Source organism: Neoarius graeffei, chromosome 2 (assembly GCF_027579695.1).
Source record: "Neoarius graeffei isolate fNeoGra1 chromosome 2, fNeoGra1.pri, whole genome shotgun sequence".
Classification (NCBI taxonomy): Eukaryota; Metazoa; Chordata; class Actinopteri; order Siluriformes; family Ariidae; genus Neoarius; species Neoarius graeffei.
In genome coordinates this window covers 12,727,731-12,748,023 of record NC_083570.1, presented here as the reverse complement: position 1 = coordinate 12,748,023, position 20,293 = coordinate 12,727,731, and the positions used below count along the sequence as shown (strand labels likewise).

The 20,293-nt window shown below is 43.9% G+C and overlaps 1 protein-coding gene and 1 long non-coding RNA gene across 2 annotated transcripts; both read right to left on the bottom strand.

Annotated features, from left to right (window-relative positions):
* Positions 1–309: 309 nt before the first annotated feature.
* On the bottom strand, positions 310–940 carry LOC132881071 (uncharacterized). The gene is made up of 2 exons (XR_009654004.1): positions 744–940; positions 310–546 (listed from the first exon to the last, which is right to left on the bottom strand). It is a non-coding gene; the product is annotated as an uncharacterized LOC132881071 (long non-coding RNA).
* Positions 941–11,901: 10,961 nt separating this feature from the next.
* LOC132881007 (tripartite motif-containing protein 16-like) lies at positions 11,902–16,603 on the bottom strand. The gene is made up of 6 exons (XM_060913825.1): positions 15,936–16,603; positions 14,375–14,470; positions 13,986–14,219; positions 13,692–13,851; positions 13,293–13,349; positions 11,902–13,161 (listed from the first exon to the last, which is right to left on the bottom strand). Exons 1-6 carry the CDS (start codon positions 16,536–16,538, stop codon positions 12,611–12,613), a joined length of 1,701 nt encoding a protein of 566 aa, XP_060769808.1. The 5' UTR covers positions 16,539–16,603; the 3' UTR covers positions 11,902–12,610.
* Positions 16,604–20,293: the final 3,690 nt, after the last annotated feature.

Sequence of the window (20,293 nt, the reverse complement as noted above, 5' to 3'; positions counted from 1 at the left end):
TGAGGCAGCCTAGAATCAGTGTGCCAAATTTCACAACCTCTCATCAGACGGTTCTATAGGTTGCCATAGAATTTCATTGATTTTAACAAAATTCAAAATGGCGGAAAATCCTCAAGGCAGAATATGACGTCATAGGGTGCGATGGATTCGTCTTGACCCAAGGATTCCAGAGATAGTGGAATTTTGTTTCTACCCAAAACGCATCATGAGATCTGAGCCCACTGGCGGTTCTAGACCAAAATTACTAGGGGGGCCGAGGTGGGGCCAGTGTTTTTTCAGGGGGGCACATATGAGCAAAACATGGCAATATTTAGGCGTTCAAAATGTTTTGTTTAGTTTATTTAAAACCAAAACAAAATACATTGAGCATAAATACAATGAGATAAACATTCTGTCTCAATAGCCTAAACATAAAATAAATTGTGCTCAGTAAATCTTAAAACCATGTTTCTCTTTTTTGTAAAATAAGATTTCTATTTTTGCATACAATGAACCTTTTCTTCAGACGTGGCTGCACTGGAGTGTTGTCCAAGCACTTGCTGATATCTGGAGAAAGATGAATACAGTAAATATGAGAGTGCAACTGAGAACAACACTTATTTATCATTATTCATTTATTATTATATCTATTATTTGTATTTTATATTTATTAATTATTATTCAGACTTCACACTTTCAGGGTAGGCTATATGAATTGTAGGTCGACACTGCTCACACACATACATTTGTTCAACATCACAAACCTGTGCTGTACTTGATATGCATGGTGAATCTGGTTGTCCCAATGACTTGTTGGGTTGTCCCTCATTCTGTCCCTCAATCTGATCCTGAATGTCTTCATCCTCACTCTCAGATTGCCTTTCAGATGCCTCACTTTCCACCTCTCCAACCACCACCTCTGGCTCTCTCTCCACCTCTGGCTCTCTCTCCTCTTTCATAATCTTCATCTTCCTTACTCTCTCTATGTTGCTTTTTGCCAACAGGGGCAAAAAAGGACAATGTCCTTCTTGCTCCTTTTCATGATGACAGCCTACAGTAGGTCTATACTAAAAAGTAAACGGAGAGGAATGTAGCCTCTACATATCAAAAGGCCATTAAAGTTTTACAAGAAGGTTAAACACTGTCGGTTATTTTACCCATTTCCCAAAAATATTAAGTTAGGCTACTTATTGCTGTGCAACGCACTTTTAAGAAAGCGCAATAAAAAGGATTTATTATTGTAGTGAACAACAACAGTAAAACACGGATATGTGTAAACACTGACGTTACGAAATTGAATAATTTTCCTTACCTTCGCCTCTTCGCAGTAGCCTAGTTCTTGCAGGGCTGCAGCTGTTATCTGTGTCCGAAGTTTACAATTCGCGCTGCTGCTGATCTTTCTGCTGCAGGTAACAGTGTGCGTGTAGTGCTTTAAGGAGTCCGTGTAGAACACTCCGTCATGTCAGTTCCGATCTTCGAGCCAGCGCACGTCAAAATTAATAAATCTTGTTACCTGTTCAGCACAGGGGCCACAACAGGGGCCAGGAGCAATTTTACAGGGGCACTGGCCCCCCCTGGCCCCCGTTTAAAACCGCCTATGTCTGAGCCAAAAGTCATTTTTCCTAGTTATAGCGCCCCCTAGCCGCCAATTTGTTCCAAATTTTTTGTGGGCCTTTTTGGAGGGGTGGGGCATAATCTAGCCTGTGTATGTATGTGATCTACAGCTCTGGAAAATATTAAGAGACCACTGCAAAATGATCAGTTTCTCTGGTATTACTTTTTGTAGTTATTTGTTTGAGGAACATGAACATTTTTATTTTATTCCATAAACTACTGACAACATTTCCTTCAAATTCCACAGAAAAATATTGTCACTTAGAGCATTTAATTGCTGAAAATAACAACTAGTCAAATTAACAAAAAGGTGAAGTGTTTTCAGACCTTGAACAATGCATAGAAATCAAGATTATATTCCATTTTAAACAACATAACACTAATGTTTGAACTTAGGTTGAGTTCAGAAATCAGTATTTGGTGGAATAACCCTGATGTTTAATTAGTTTTCATGCGTCTTGTCATGCTCTCCATCAGTCTTTCACGGTGCTCTTGGGTAACTTTATGCCACTCCTGGCACAAAAAATCATTCAGCTCAGCTTTGCTTGATGGCTCGTGACCATCCATCTTCCTCTTGATCACATTCCAGAGGTTTTCAGTGGGGTTCAGATTTGGAGATTGGACTGGCCATGACAGGGTCTTAATCTTTTGGTCCTCCATCCACACCTTGATTGACGTGGCTGTGTGGCATGTAGCATTGTCCTGCTGGAAAACTCAATCCTCAGAGTTCGGGAACACTGTCAGAGCAGAAGGAAGCAAGTTTTCTTCCAGGATAACCTTGTACATGGCTTGATTCATGTGTCCTTCAGAAAGAAAAATCTGCCCCATTCCATCCTTGCTGAAGCGCCTCCAGATCATCACCGATCCTCCACCAAATTTCACACTGAGTGCGAGACACTGTGGCTTGTAGGCCTCTCCAGATCTCTGTCTCACTATTAGGCGACCAGGTGATGGGAAAAGCTGAAAATTGGACACATCAGAGAAAATGACCTTACTCCAGTCCTCTATACTCTGATCCTAATGGTGTTCCACAAACCTTAGCCTGGATCATCTTTGCTTCTCATTGATGAAGAGCTTTTTTTCTAGCTTTGCATGACTTCAACTGCAGGAACCTGTTTCGAACCATCCTTGCCATGCACGTAACCCAAGGTGCTATTTGCTATTCTTTTTCTCAATCACTTGATGTCATCCTATGGTTGTTGAGTGACATTCAACGGAGTTGATGATCATCCAGTGGAGAGCCGTTTTCACCCTCTGCCAGTCTGTAATTTTGTCATCCCCAGTGTCTGCTGCTTGACCTTGTTCTTATGAACTGCCGTATGTGAAATTTTTAGGATGGAAGCAACCTGATGCTCACTGTATCACTCTACAATTACGTAAAGCCAGACTTGAACCTTTCGTTTTCTCACTCAGGACTTTTCTTTTTAACTCTTTGGGCATGAAGAAAATATATTTTTGTATTCCAATTAAATTTAAGGTACTACTTGCTCTATTTTTCCATCCAAACTGGTCCTATTGCAAGAGGATAGTGATGACCACAGCAGCAGTTTTTATACTTTTCCTCATTAAATAAGATTTGGTTCAGGTGGTCACCTAATCAGTACCTCATTAAGTAAAATGAGGTGTGTTTGTGTTTGAATTCCAGCACAGACACCGGAATGAAATGGCTGCCATTAACAGAGATGCTGATTGAAGAAAAACTTTAAGTGGTTTCTTAATTATTTACAGAGCTGTATATCTCAGTTTTTTGGTCAAATAATAATAATAATAATAATTTTTATTCTTTTTTTTCCTACTGAATCACTTCCATAGAAACAGCATTAACTCAAGGCAGTGTGTATTCAAACACAGACACACTTCCCAAATTTATAAACAGACATGATTCAGAGGGTGGTGTAGTGGTTAGCACTGTTGCCTCACAGCAAGAAGGTTCTGGGTTCGAACCCAGTGGCCAATGGTGGCCTTTCTGTGTGGAGTTTGCATGTTCTCCCTGTATCTGTGTGGGTTTCCTCCGGTTTCCCCTACAGTCCAAAGACATGCAGATTAGACTAATGCCGCTTTTCCACTACCAACACGGCTGAGTTGGGCTGAGCCGTGCCGTGCTGAGTTGGGCTGAGTCGAGCTGAGTGGGGCTGTTGGAGTTGCATTTCGACTACAACAGCGCTGGCTGGAAGTGGGTGGACACATTGGGTGGAGTTAGCGAAAGTGGGTGGACGTCACGTGATGTTGTTAGGCGGTGCAAACAGTGACATCAGTGACCTTTTAAGCAGTAGTCTCACGACCCGGATAGTAAACAATAAACATGGAGGACATGGAGTCGTTAGTGCTGCTGGCCTTGGTGCTGTGGCTTGTTGTCACCGACAATGCCAACAGATACTGGCAAGAGCGTATAGATGAGGCGAGGCGCATAAGGCTTCAGAAATTCTCGTAATTCGTAATTCTTCTTCTTCCTGGTTTACGGTGTTTACAGATCCCAGCGGGCTCGTGGGGCATGTGTGGGCATGTGAGGACACTCCTCCTCACCAATCAGTGCACAGGGGAGTGTCTCCTCACGCCCCTAGCCCCACTCGGCTCGGATTGGCTCGCTTCAGCCCCACTCCAAAACCGTGCGAGTTTTGGGTGCTAAGCAGGGCTGAAGCGAGCTGAGTCGTGCAGCTCTGAGGTAGTCGAAACGCGAGCCGTGTCGGGCTGAAGTGAGCTGAAGCGAGCTGAAAAAGGGTAGTGGAAAAGGGCCATATCTGATGTCTTTAAATTGATTGTATGTGTGAATGTGAGTGTGAATGGTTGTTTGTCTCAATGTGGCAGCACTGTGATAAACTGGTGACTTGTCCAGGGTGTACCCCACCTCTCGCCCATAGTCAGCTGGGATAGACTCCAGCTTGCCCCGACCCTACACAGGATAAGTGGTTACGGATGATGGATGGACATGATTCAGATTTGTTGAAATCTTTGTGAAAATTTCTCCACATATATATCGCTGGCTCCAAAATGTACTCATTTACCCAGCACTGGCATTCAGTATCATTAACTCAGGTCATCACAGCTTGAACTCTGTTATCACACAGTTCCCCAGGTGGAAATGCTAAGAGTTAAAACTGTTCAGATACCAATCAGAACCTCTCCTGGATTCTGTGCTGCTCTGCCTGGAACTCCCTCTGAGGACAAATAAAATCCATTTCGCTGTTTATACATTATAAGGTTATGAGCTCAGTGGGTGAATATTAATTAATTAATTAAATGAAAAGTTCAAATTGACTCGGGTTTTATGTAACCGTGTCTTGTGCTGTTCTGGATTGTTAGTGTGTGTTTATTAGGTGTCTTCTGCGGAAGAGCTGATGGAGTCACACCCTGGATGCCTGTCAGAGAAGGTTAAAGATTTCAAAAGTTCAGCTCCCAGCAATGACCTGCTCCTGTCTCTTGTTTGGTACTGAGGATTTAAGGACATGTTTGAGCTTGTTTCAGTGGTCAGGAATAGCTGTGTATCTCTCTCTCTCTGTTTGTGTGACGGTTCTGGAAGTGAAGAGTCAGGAAGCAAAGGACCGGAGACCAGGGGATTAAGCTGTGATATGTGAAAGGTGGGGTGAACACGTCGCATGGTGAGTGGTAAAGCCAGTCTGACGGAACATGGATTGATTACCTTGCTGATGAGGCAAGGTCCTAGGTACCTGGGAGCCAGCTTGCAGGAGACTATTCTGAGTGGCAGGTGGCATGTGGAGAGAATGACTCGTTGCCCCACCCGGTAGGTGGGCGCCTTAGAGCAGTGCTTATCGGATGCTAGGGCGGAGCGAACGAGTCTTCTCCAGGCCATTGCCCATGTCCTCCTGCAGCTGCGTATGAAGATCTGGGCTGAGGGTATGGCGACCTCCTCCTCCTGGCTGGGGAACAGTGGTGGTTGGTACCCTAGTGAGCACTGGAATGGAGAGAGAATTGTGGCAGAGAAAGGGAGAGTGTTATGTGCATATTTGATCCAAGGTAGGTACTTGGTCCAAGAACTGGCATCCCTGGACGCCATGCACCTGAGTGCAACCTCCAAAGCCTGGTTAGCCCATTCTGCCTGGCCATTGGTCTGTGGGTGGAAGCCTGAGGAGAGACTACAGGTGGCCCTGATGAGTTTGCAGAAGGCTCTCCAGAACTGTGCAGTGAACTGAGGACCCCAGTCAGAAACTATGTCGGTAGGCAGACCATGTAGGCAGAAAACGTGGTGGATGAGTAGTTCTGTGGTCTCTTTGGCTGAGGGGAGCTTGGGCAGATGAATGAAATGGACGGTCTTGGAAAAACAGTCAATGACAGTGAGGATGCATGTATTGCCACCTGAGTTGGGGAGTCCTGTGATGAAGTCCAGGGTGATGTGAGACCAGGGTCGATGAGGAATCGGGAGGGGTCTTAGCAAGCTGGCAGGGGGTCGATTGGCTGTCTTGTTCCAGGCACGTGTCGCAGGCTGCCACAAACTCCTGGACATCTTCCTTGATGGATGGCCACCAGAAGCACTGTTGGATGAGCACCAGGGTTCGAGCAGCTCCCGGGTGACAAGCCAACTTGGAGCCATGACCCCACTGCAGCACCTGGGTTTGCACAGAACAGGGAACAAACAGATGGTTAGGTGGTATGTTGCTTGAGATACCTTCACCGGGATCCTGCTCCAGGGCCTTCTGCACGAGTGTCTCAACCTCAAGAATGGCAGCTCCCACCAGGCAGCATGGAGGAAGGATGGTCTTGGGTGGCTTGGACTCCTCTTGGTGGGAAGAGAACATCCTGGACAGGGTGTCGGGTTTGCCATTCTTGGAGCCTGGGCAGTAGGAGAGCGTGAAATTGAACCAGGAGAAGAAGAGAGCCCAATGGGCTTGATGGGAATTGAGACGCTTGGCAGACTTGAGGTACTCCAGGTTTTTATGGTTGGTCCAGACTAGGAAGGGGAGATCTGACCCCTCGAGCCAGTGCCTCCACTCCTCCAAAGCTAGCTTGATGGCCAACAACACTCTGTCACCGATCTCGTAATTATGTTCAGCAGGGAACAGCCAGCAAGTGAAGAAGGAGCAGGGGTGGACCTTGTTATCGCTGGCCCTCTGGGAGAGAATGGCTCCGACCCTGGACTCAGAAGCATCGACCTCCACGATGAACTGTTTGGTCAGGTTGGGTATGGTGAGAATGGGTGCTGTGGTGAACTTGCGCTTGAGCATGGAGAAGGCTTTCTCTGCTTCCTCCCCCCACTTGAACGAGGTCTTAATCAAGGTCAAGGCAGTGAGAGGTCTGGCCACCGTGCTGAAGTTGCAGATGAAGCGCCTGTAGAAATTAGCGAATCCCAGGAAACGCTGGAGCTCTTGTTGCAAGGATGGGGTAGGCCAGTCTGCGACTGCCTCAAGCTTGAGGGGGTCCATCTGGATCCTAGCCGGGGAGATGATAAACCCCAGAAACAAGACAGAGCTCTGGTGGAATTCGCTCTTTTCCGCCTTGACAAACAGCTTGTTTTCTAGCAGGCACTGGAGGACCTGCCAGACGCGGCCCCGATGTTCCTCCAGGGAGTGAGAGAAGATTAGGATGTCATCCAGGTACACAAAAACAAAGATGTTAAGAAAGTCCCTTAGGACATTGTTGACGAGTGCCTGGAAGACTGCAGGCATGTTGGTAAGGCTGAAAGAGACCATGAGGTACTCGTAGTGGCCAGTGGTGGTGTTAAAGGCCATCTTCCACTCATCCCCCTCCCTGATCCTGACAAGATGGTAGGTATTGCGCAAGTCCAACTTGATGAATATCTTGGCTCCCTGGAGTAGTTCAAAGGCCATAGTCATGAGCAGTAGGGGGTAGTGGTTCTTGACCGTGATGGCATTGAGACCTCGATAGTCAATGCAGGGGCAGAGTGACTTGTCCTTTTCCATGAAGAAAAACCCTGCCCCTGCTGGGGTGGAGGAAGGGCGGATGATCCCAGCTGCCAGAGACTCGGAGATGCACTTCTCCATGGCTTGCCTTTCAATGGAGAAAGAGAGCAGAGTTGCCCTTTGGGTGGCGCCGTCCCAGGCAGGAGGTCGATTCCACAGTCATAGGGTCTGTGAGGAGGGAGGGACACTGCTTGGGTCTTGCTGAAAACAAGTCTTAAGTCCAGGTATTCCAGGGGTATGTGAGAGAGGTCGGGAAACTCACTGGCTGAAGGCTGCGGTGGTTTGGCAGGAGGCAGAGCAGAGTTCAGGCAGGAAGCTAGGCAGGAATGGCTCCAGCCTAGGATGGTATTATCGGCCCAGTTTAGGTGGGGGTTGTGCTGCGTTAACCAGGGTAATCCTAGGATGATGGGTACGTGGGGGTTGTTCATGACGTGGAGTTGGATGGTTTCAGATTGGTTGCTGGAAATCCTCAGGGTGAGTGGGGCAGTAAGGTCAAGTCAGTGCCATTGAGTGTCAAGACTGTGAGGGGACGTCAAGGGCGAGTAGCGGAATTCCCAGACGGTTGGCGGTGGCGGAGCAGATCAGGTTCCTGTCCGCCCCTGAGTCAACAAGGGCCTGGAGATGGTGATGCTGGTTGTCATGGATGATGATGACAGGGAGTAACTGTCGATCAGGGGGGTGCTGGTTCCGAGTGTTGCCCACCAGGGCACCTCGATTTATTGGTGGTCTCATTCCCTTTAGCGGGCAGGCTCGGCAGATGTGTCCTCACTGACCACAGTAGAAACAGGCCCCTGTGCTCTGCCGGCACGCTCATTCCTCCATTGACACCTGTACCTGGTCTACCTGCATGGGTCCTACAGACGAGGTGGGAGGTGGAGAGGAGGTGAAGCTGGGGCGGGTCTTCTCTCTCCTCCATTTCTGGAACCGGGCATTGATATGGTTGGCAAGGTCCATGAGACTGGAAAGGTCCGACGGCAGTTCCCATGATACCAGTTCATCCTTAATGGCGTCGAACAAGCCATGCAGGAATGCGTCGACCTGGGTGCTCTCATTCCGACCATACGATGCCGCCAATGTCCGGAACTCGATGGTGTAGTCCGAGGTAGACTGGGACCCCTGCCGCAGCTCCATGAGCTCTCTAGCCGCCTCCCGGCCTGACAGAGAGCGGTCGAAAGTTCGCCTCATCTACTCAGAGAAATCCTTGAAACAGGAACAAAAGGGTGCATTGGCATCCCAGACCGCTGTTCCCCACTCTCTGGCCTTGCCGGTGAGGAGTGTGATTGTATATGCTACCTGGGAGCGTTCTGTGGGGAAGGCCAGAGGTTGCAGCTCTAGGATCAAAGAGCATGGAGATAGGAATGATCTGCAAGTACCTGGTTCTCCATCGTAGGGCTGAGGCGCTGGAAGTCTGGGTTCGCAGAGAGGAGCTGAAGTAGGAGACGGCTGGGCAGGGGTAGGCACGGCTTGATAGTGCTGCATCTGTGTGGTGAGGAGGTTGAGTGAGTTGGACAGGGTGGTGAGGTTCTGGGTGATCTGCTGGAGGTCTTGCTGATGGGTCCTGAGGAGAGTCCCTTGCTGCTGGATGGCAGTTCTCAGACGGGTGAGTTCCCCTGGATCCATGTTGGCCAGAACATACTGTTAGGGATGGTGGAGGTCTGGTGAGATAAGGATCCACAAGAAGAACACAGACAGTAATCCAATAAATATGGTGATTTTAATTCAGGGAAAAGGGCGTGGCAAAAAGGTAAACAATGGGACAAAAACAAATGGCAAAAATAGTCCAGGTAAAAAGAGACAAAAAACTTGACAAAAACACGAGACAGACAAGGACAAAAATGCTAGAGGGAAAAAAAACATGAACAAGAAAAAAACCTTAAGTGCAAAAACCATGAACTAGAAAAATAGCTTGAGCAAAAACCATGAAATGCAATAAAGGCAGAGAAACGGCTAGAATAACAAAACAAGACGTTCTGGCAAAGTCAAGGGTCTGAGAACGGCTTATTTATACACAGCAGAGAGAACCAAGAAGTGAAATGCAGGCTTGATGGAATTCCCGTCCCAGATCCGGATTAGCGCTGACCTGGGAGATAAATAATTTCCGGAGTGGAAGTCCGGAACAGAGCATGACAGTAACAGAGATATTTTAGAAGTGAGTGAATGCGACAATCCTTGTTGATTTTAATTTTTATAAAGCCATGGAAGTCCTGGATAAATTCCAGCTAACTTGGTGCTTCAATGGAGCAGTGTGCTCTGTTCTGGATGATGAACTGATTTTTGCAATAGAATTTGAACTATTTTTTGAGGAAAATTTTTAACTGGTTCCCTTTTAGACCAACTTATTTTTTTAAATAGTACATGCTGTATTTGTGTGTTTACCTAAATATTCATCTATCTAGCTATCTATCTGTTTAAGTAGATAGTTAACAAATGCTATTTATTTGAAAATAACACATGACACATGAACGATTAAAATAAAGAGCCAAAAAAGTCTCAGTCTCTCCCTCTCTCTCTGTCTGTCTGTAACTATGCATGTCAGCACACCCTGCCACAGGCAGGTACAAAACTCTTTACTGACTGGTCTGATGAGTTTTATGATAAACACAAGTTTAACTCTCACTTAACCACAAAACATTTTATTTTAATAATAAAATGATGGTCAGCAAGAAAACACAGATAGACTGTAGCCTTCAAACGCTCGATTGGTATTGAGGGGTCCAGCATGTGCCAAGAAATCATTCCCCACACCACCACCAGCAGCCTGAAGCGTCAACTCAAAGCAGGTTGGGTCCTTGGGTTTTTCCTGTTGATGCTTAATTCTGAATCAACCATCTGGAGCAGAAATCAAGATTTATCAGATCAGGTGAGGTTCATCTGTCCAGTTTGGGTGAGTCTGTGCTCAGTGTAGCCTCAGATTCTTGTTCATGGCTGACAGGAAAGAACCCTGATATGGTCTTCTGCCGAGATCAACAGTTTCTGAAATACTCAAACCAGTTTGTCTGGTCCCAACAACCATGATACTGTTGAAGTTAAAAATAAATAAACAGGCAAAAAACATGTGAGGATATTGCTAAAAGGTGTTGAGGAGAAATATTTAAAGACCATTGATCAAATGGTCTGTTTTTTTTTAAAGGAAATATTGGTGTTAATTTATCATTTAAATTACAGCCATGTGATTTTCAGCTGAGTAAAGAAGTGTTTCAAAACATCCCGAATTTTATATTGATAGTAACCTGTCCATTTGGTTATATAGGACGCTGTGTATATGTGAGAATTAAATTCTTAGCAGAATTAATTTTATATAACTGAACATTGCTATCGACGTTCACGTACACTGTCACAAAATGAAAGTTCTTATATAATAAACTGTATATTTCTTCTTAGTGTATTGTGTTATCACTAAATTGCTTTGGAAACACCTAATCTCAGTTTCACAAGAAGAAAGCATTAGGTAGCCAGCCTCCTCATAAAAAGCCCAAATAAAAGTGTGGAATCAGCCAAAGTCCATTTTAGATTAGCATCAAAATCATATCTCAGGGTTTTTTTTTAAATTCCTTTCAGAAAGTCAGTGATTTTGTTGTAGTTTTTGTTTTGCCATTTATAATATTATATAAAAATTAATTGCATTAAAAATAAAAAATGTGCATTTCCACACATTTGCATTGCAACAGCAATTGCTTGGAGCCCCAAGTTTTGAGAGCACCCCCTGATGGCTGACAGGAAGTGCATGAAAACTCTCCAAATCCTATGATGTATAAATTCCTGTTTTGGTAGCAGGTGGGACTTCTGTAAGTTTATTTTTGAACAGTTGATATTTTCAGAGAAAAGTAAAAGAAATAAGAAAAAGAGAGAGAAAGAAAACAGAACTGTGCTAAGTGGTGGAGATAATCTAATAACAGAATAATTACTGCTGATAACATAACTAATTGAATGTTAGTGCAACATCATTTTTGCAATCAAGCAGCAACTGAGGAGTTGGTGCTCAGTTAGGGGCATGTAATGTGAATTATTCAGACAGTTATCCTGGACTCAGCTAATCATATTGATCCTTTATAAAGGCATCTGGGGAACAACACGGCAATGAAGAAAGAAAACCTGGAGAAGAACCTGTTGCCTTCATTCATTCCATTCCACATAATCATGGTATTTGAGTTATGTGAGAAGCGAATTACACGTTTCACTCCCAACTAGTGGCCAAAGCCTTTAACTACCGTACAGCTTTTTGGTCAGATATCCAGCATTGTTAATAATAATAATAATAATAATAATAATAATAATAATTATTATTATTATTATTATTATTATTATTATTATTATTATTATTTGTACTAAACAGTTACATTGAAACAGCATTCATAAAGGCAGTGCTTATTGGGAAAATTATTATTACTAATTTACTGAACTACACATACACATTTCTAAGGTTTTATTGGTGTTTTTAAAAGCATTAAAATCATTATTACCACATTACAAAGGACTAAAATTCTTTTGAACACAGATAATGGGAAGTTGACGCACCATGGGCATTTCTAGGCATATTTTGGTGGGGCTTCAGCTTTAGCCCTCCAAAAAAAAAAAAACCCACTAGTATTCATCTCTGATGTCACAATAAATAAAACTGTGCAACATATTTGTGTAAAATCCTGTAATATTCCTCCACCTTGTCAGTCAACATGTTTCTTTAGCTTCTGTCAGTGTTACAGTTCAACTGGCTTCAGCTTATAAACAAATACATACACACATCTGTCCATGAGGAGAGCGCAAAGTGGGACTTGTTTTTACGACAGTGGCGTAAAAGTGAATTAGTAGGAATAAATGTTTGTTTTGTTATAATCCGTAACTTTGTCTGATTTGCTCACATGCAGGTCACTGATTGGTTCGCTCTCGTGCCTCAGCTTAAAATGAATTAATTTACCCTTTAGGCTAAAACCAAGACTTTTATAACAGCACATTAAGAAGAGTCTCATTACAATATTGTTACAACTATTAAACTGTTTTGGTGGACGGATAGTCAGTTTAGGTTGGGTAATAATTCTGTGATATATGATTTAATGTTCACAATTTTTTTTTCAAAATTGAGGATTAATGAGGAAATGTGCATGGAGTTCTTTTTATCAACAAATTACTGAGCATAAAACACCAAAAACTTATAATATTTCTGGATCGCACAACCTCACAGATCCTGATTTACCCTGAAAATCCCAGTAGAACCTAAACCCAGCGTATAGAGTCTGAGTGAATGTGGTGTGGACTCTGTGGAGGAGCTTCATCGTGTCAGAGACGCTGTAGAAGGACAGAGTTCCTGCACTGTGATCCACATACACTCCTATTCTGGAGGGTGATGGAACTCTGACATCAGTCTTAATGTTGTTGTGATAGAAGAAGAGAGAAGAAGAAGAACACCACAGACTCCAGGACTGACTGTTGAATCCAAACCCACACTCATAACCCCGTCCTTTCCTTCTGATGTGTTTATATGAGACTGATATTAACACATAATCCTCACTGCTCCACTCCACCTCCCAGTAACAGCGTCCACACACTCTCTCCTTACACAACACCTGACTGTAGGAATCAAATCTCTCTGGATGATCAGAGTACGGCTGCTTTCTCTCACTGTATGTCACCACTCTGTTCTTCTTAGACAGAATGAGGTGATAATTTACTGTGTTGGGATCCAGAGACAGATCACAGAAATCTAAACACATGAGAAATGTGAACATTTTAGATATTAATCACAGCACAGATTTATGTGGAGAGTGAGACACTGTGTGTGTGTGTGTGTGTGTGTGTGTGTGTGTGTGTGTGTGTGTGTGTGTGTAGACATACATTTCAGAAACTCATCTCTGCTCTTTGGCTCTGAGAGTAAAATCTGAACGTCTTCAACTGTGGAGACAGAAATAAAATGGTCTGATGGTAAAACCTATAAAATTAGACATTTGTGTAAATCACCACTTGTGTGTAGATCAGAAATGTGTGTAGATCAGAAATGTGTGTAGATCAGACATCACACTTCAGTCTTGAAGCACCAGAGTGCAGAGTTTCTCAGCTCGAACACAAACTCATTCACATCAGCAGTTCATCATCAAGACTCGAATCAGGTGAGTGTTAAAAACTCTAAACTGTGCAGTGCTTTGGTGCTCAGGAACAAAGACTGACACCTCGACATCACTCTGTCACCGAGCGAGTAAAGACTTCCCTCACTCCAGCAGGAACAGATCCTCTTACCATGTTCAGGGATTCTGCTGAGTTCCTCCTGGCAGAATTCCTCGAGTCTCTTTTTCAGATCAGAAAGAGATTTCCTCACTCCATCAAATGAGAGATGTTGATTGACAGTGATGCTGGGTGAGTCCTCACGTCCAGAAGAGACACAGAGAGACTGGAAACTCTACAGAGAGAAAGAAAAAACATCATGAAGTTAAAAAGTGTACCAAAGGAACGAATAACATCAGAGCAAATCAGCAGTGTTTGAGAGAGTGTGTGAGGAACAGCTGGCTCTGTAGATCAGACAGTGAGTGTTACCTGCAGGAAATGGATGTGATCGTGTGTGTGTGAAAGCTGCTCCAGCTCAGTGACTCTCCTCTGAAGGTCAGCAATCTCCTGCTCCAGTTGCTCCAGGAGTCGTTCAGTTCGACTCAGTTCAGCCTTCTCCTGATCTCTGATCAGCTCCGTCACCTCCGAGCACTTTTTCTCCATGGAGCTGATCAGCTCAGTAAAGATCCTCTCACTGTCCTCCACTGCTGTCTGTGCACTGAGCTGTTAGGGGACACACACACGCGCGCACACACACACACACACACACACACACACAAGATTTAAAGCTCATCTATCATTCCCTCTCTTACTGGGACTGTAAATGACTCGTTGTCCATGTTGTGTGTGTTTCTAGGAGCAGCTCTGTCTCTGCTCACCTTTATAGTGTTCACAGCCTGTTTCAGCTCCTGCACCTTCTTCTGCTTCTCCTGGAGTCTCTGCTGGGATTTCATCTGCTCCTCCTTTAACTCACTCTGAGGACAAATAAAATCCATTTCACTGTTTATACATGATGAGGTTATGAGCTCAGTGGGTGAATATTAACTGCAGATAAAGGGTTAAAGTTCATTTGGGTTCTACGGAGCACCTTATTAAAGTGTAAAAGTTCATTGAAGTTAAACCCTCAAATGTATTTTAACATTTCAAGACTATGATTGAGAATCACTGGTTTACATTCCAAATAAGAGCAACAACATCCATCCATCCATTATCTGTAGCCGCTTATCCTGTTCTACAGGGTCGCAGGCAAGCTGGAGCCTATCCCAGCTGACTATGGACAAGAGGCAGGGTACACCCTGGACAAGTCGCCAGGTCATCGCAGGGCTGACACAGACAACCATTCACACTCACATTCACACCCATGGTCAATTTAGAGCCACAGCAACAACATTTATTCCTTTATGTCTATTTTATTATTAATAAAACTGAGTCAGTTGACATGATTGTCAGAACATCATGTTCCTTTGCATCAACAACTCCACCATTAACTTAAACTCTGTAACAATTCCTGATGTGGGTGTAGCACAGAAGCACGGCAGGCAAGAGTTGATGTTACACAAACCACTTTATTTAGCTTTCTTTCTTTCTTTCTTTCTTTCTTTCTTTCTTTCTTTCTTTCTTTCTTTCTGTCTTACTCACTCACTCACACATGCATTGTGGTCAGGGAGAGAGCTCCCTTTCCCTTTCACTGCTCTCTCTCTCCTTTTATGCTCCATCCAAACAAACACACACAATTGACAGCAGGTGGAATGACCACTTACTTTCCCCGACCCCGCCCTCCATTCACAGACTGCTGCTTGGCCCCCGCTGCCACAAACTCATTTTACCATTATCATTATTACTATAAAAACATCATCCTAAATCTGAGTAAAGCAGGAGGTCGTCCAATCTAATCCCAGAGCCAGAACTGACCAAACTCATCAGTCGTTCAAAGACGGAGACCAAACGATTAAAGAAGCTTCTGCTTGGAGTGAAAACCTTCAGCCACTTTAGATTAGAAATGTAAACTGTATGAAATCTCATCTCATCTCATTATCTGTAGCCGCTTTATCCTGTTCTACAGGGTCGCAGGCAAGCTGGAGCCTATCCCAGTTGACTACGGGCGAAAGGCGGGGTACACCCTGGACAAGTCGCCAGGTCATCACAGGGCTGACACATAGACACAGACAACCATTCACACTAACATTCACACCTACGGTCAATTTAGAGTCACTAGTTAACCTAACCTGCATGTCTTTGGACTGTGGGGGAAACCGGAGCACCCGAAGGAAACCCACGCGGACAAGGGGAGAACATGCAAACTCCACACAGAAAGGCCCTCGCCGGCCATGGGGCTCGAACCCGGACCTTCTTGCTGTGAGGCGACAGCGCTAACCACTACACCACCGTGCCGCCCCCTGTATGAAATGACTCTGAATAAATTAGACTTGCATTTCTCACCTGTTTTTCACTTCTGTATGCATTAACTGAGACGGTGTCGTGGCTTTTGTGTTCATCCGTCATACACAGATAACAGATGAAGCTTTGGTCAGTACGACAGTAGATCTCCAGTACTTTATCATGCTCAGAGCAGATCTTCTCTTGTAGATTTCCAGAAGTGTCGATTAGCTTGTGCTTTTTCAAAGCAGAAATTTCAAGATGAGGTTTTAAATGAGTTTCACAAAGGGAAGCCACACACGTCAGACAGGACTTGATAGCTTTGTGTTTTCTCCCAGTGCAGAAATCACACTCCACATCTCCAGGTCCAGCGCAACAGTGAGCAGGAGAAGCAGCTTGGACTTCAGTCTTCTTCTTCAGTTTCTCCACGACTTCAGACAGCATGTTGTTTCTGCGTAGAACAGGCCTTGGACTGAAAGTGTCTCTGCACTGAGGACAGAGATAAACTCTGCTCTTATCATCCTGATCCCAGTAGTCATTAATACACACCTTACAGAAACTGTGACCACAGGGGATCGCCACTGGATCCTTCAGTAGATCCAGACAAACTGGACACATGAACTGATCCACGGAAAGCTGATCTACTGAAATACTGGCCTCGGCCATTTTCCTGAACTCACACCCTGAAAGAGGAACTCAGTTTCATTTCCTCTGAAATGAGTAGTCACATCCTGCTTCTGTGCATGTATGAGAGGGAGTGAGAAAGGGAGGGGGAAAGAATTGGAGAAAGAGAGAAGGAGGAGGAATACAGAGATCATGTGTGATTGGTCTTTTCCTTCATGATGTGAGTTATGTTGTGGAAATCTGGACCTTAAAAGTAGACAAAAATACACTGACATAAAAGAAGTCACATTGAAGCGCTTTTATTGTATAAAACAATTTGAGCACTGAGTGATATCCAGGATACACACTGAAGTCTAAACTTCCACCAGTAATTTTTAAACTCTGTCCTGCTACAAGGGACCCACCCCTCAAAGCACCCCAAAACGAAATGGCAGCTCCTGTTAATATCATTGTAAAAGGACTTTTCTTTGTTTGAAGACAGACTTCTGATTGGCTGCCCAATGGAGGCTTCTCATTGGCTAAAGCTTACCTTCTGCTGAATTTGAAATAAAACTGACTCGCTTGTATTTCCCACCATATGACATATTATGGTTTTAATTACACAATGGCAATTCTGTGTTTAATATGCGAATTGATTTTATAATCATAGAAATCAGTGGTGAAGAAACACAAGATGATTACACACAAGATCCTCTAAATATGTGAACTCGTAAATTGTTCCTCGGCTCAGCTGAATGGAACCTAGTGTCAGAAAGACCCCGAAGTACAAGATCATAAATTGAGGCAAAGCAGTGCAGCATAATTTCTCCATGGCTTTAGAAAAATATTTGTCTTCGGCTTATGCAGTTGTGTGTGTCATGCCCCATAAAATATTGGAATGAGAGAGTTCTGACTTTCTAAACTGGCTAACAAAGATACATTCCACAGTCTGACCAACTGACCTTTGTAACACAGAAAGCATGGCACAAAAATAACTGTGGCCAGAGAAACAGAAATCTAAATACATTTTGAAGATGTAAATCGTAATCTTGAGGTGTAAAATATTCCTGCACTAATCCTGTCAGGGAAAAATTCCAGGTTTCACAAACACTGAGTGGATTCACAAAGTTCAACCACAGTAAATAACGGCTTTATAGCCTCATGTTAATGAAGAGGATTGTGTTTGAATTGAATTATCACATTAACACATGCTCCAAATTGAGCTTCATCTTTTAAATTTAAAGTCAAGTATCTGCTGACTGTAAAAGCCAAGGTGTTCTGTTGTAGCCTACGTCAGTGTTTCTCAACTACTGGGCCACCCATGAGTGGACCACGAAGCACCATCTCGTGGGCCACAAATTTTTTTCAAGTTTGAAGCCAAATACTAAATAATTCAGGATGTTGTAGTGTCCCAAATCTGGTAGCTGGTTTGCTGAGCACTTTTCAAGTGGAACAAATACATTTGTGGGTAAATTAAGAACAATCCTTAAATTTTGTCACATTCCTCCTCTACATTTAACCCACATGTGTGCATGCACGCATGCACGCGCGCATACACACACAGATAGATAGATAGAGAGAGAGAGAGAGAGAGAGAGAGAGAGAACACAGTGGGGTAAATTCTATGAATCTGTGATGTCTGCTGGAAGAGAAGAGCAGGGAGGTTTGAGAATCGAGCAGCTGTGGTTTGTTTACAACCAATACTAAAACTTGTAGTGTCCTAGCAACCATCTCAAAGACATGGACAAAAAGCCCAGAAATTCTGACTTACCTGGGCATAAAAGATACAGGATTTATCTTGTAGTGTCCTGATCCCCAGATCATTAACCCAGCCACATATAAAAAGTTGTACTCCTCCATGCTCTTCCAGGTTTTCATCTGTGTGCCCGTGTAGAACGATATCTACAGCACCAGGTTAAGATGTCAGGGAACTCAAAAGATGGATAATTTTCCAACTCATACTCATCTCTCATCTCATTATCTCTAGCCGCTTTATCCTTCTACAGGGTCGCAGGCAAGCTGGAGCCTATCCCAGCTGACTACGGGCGAAAGGCGGGGTACACCCTGGACAAGTCGCCAGGTCATCACAGGGCTGACACAGAGACACAGACAACCATTCACACTCACATTCACACCTACGGTCAATTTAGAGTCACCAGTTAACCTAACCTGCATGTCTTTGGACTGTGGGGGAAACCGGAGCACCCGGAGGAAACCCACGCGGACACGGGGAGAACATGCAAACTCCACACAGAAAGGCCCTCGCCGGCCCCGGGGCTCGAACCCAGGACCTTCTTGCTGTGAGGCGACAGCGCTAACCACTACACCACCGTGCCGCCAACTCATACTGAATAAATAAATTACTATTTGTACAGATACAAATAATTACAAATTCAAAAGACTAAAAATATACACAATCTTAAAAAAAGCCTTACCATCTGTTGATTATCTGTTAATTATCTTCACATGAAGTTAATTAATAGTGTGCAAAACTATTGTCTTTGTATTTAGTGATGGCTACAATAGGATGGTGGTGTCGTGGTTAGCACTGTCTTTTCACAGCAAGAAGGTTCTGGGTTCGAGCCCAGTGGCCAACAGAGGCCTTTCTGTGTGGAGTTTGCATGTTCTCCCCATGTCTGCGTGGGTTTCCCCCACAGTCCAAAGGCATGCAGGTTAGGCTAATTGGTGGCTCTACATTGACCGTAGGTGTGAATGTGAGTGTGAATGGTTGTTTGTTGCTATGTGTCAGCCCTGCGATGACCTGGCGACTTGTCCAGGGTGTACCCAGCCTCTCGCCCATAGTCAGCTGGGATAGGCTCCAGCTTACCTGTGACCCTGCACAGGATGAGCGGGTACACATAATGGATTGATGAATTTATTCTACTAATGTCAAATTTAGCTAGTAACTTTTTCTTTCATAGGAAAAATCCTTCTATGTTAGCATGTAAGGATCTATCCCCCACTGAGTCATTTCCATATCCACTTCTTTTGAGTGTACTTCTTGGTTTTAATAACTTACTTGTTTGCTGTACACAAACATGGCAATAAGTTCTTGTGTTAATTGACCAGACTCAACTTTTGGATCATTAATCCCTTTTGACTGAGAATGCCCTGCATGCATGGTTTTATGTTGGCTTCTGGCACATCCGTACAGTTTTAAATACAAGACCTACAATTTAAAAATAGTTTTTATTGCATTTATTTAATTACTGGGCTCCCAGCTTTAACAGGGAGCGATATTGCATTCCATTAATACACTTTACAATAGATTATTAGATTCCAATAGAACAGATGAACCAAAATAATTGGGGATCTTTTTTAATGAGCCCCAACTCATTACAAGTATGAATAGGTGGGCCGTAAAGCAAAAAAAAAGTTGAGAACCTCTGGCCTATGTGACGTAACAGTGATTTATTTCATTCTGAAAACTGATCTAGCACCAGAACCAGCACACAGAATATAACACCATCACTTTCAGACATATATCCAGGAGTTGCCAGGATATTGATCCTTTATAAAGAAGGAAAAAATGTCAGGAGAACCTGTTGCATTTTCCTGCCTGGGGCCCCACTTTCCTTCAAATCACCACTAAAACCCGAATTACAGATCTAAAAGGCTTATTATTTCATTTGGGTCTGTGTGCATTCATTCATTCCATTCTACATAATCATGCTTTTTGAATGATGTGATGAGCGAATTAGACGTTTCACTCCCACCTAGTGGCCAAAGCCTTTAACTGCAGCTTTGGCCAGAGATCCATCATCTCATCTCATCTCATCTCATCTCATCTCATCTCATCTCATTATCTCTAGCCGCTT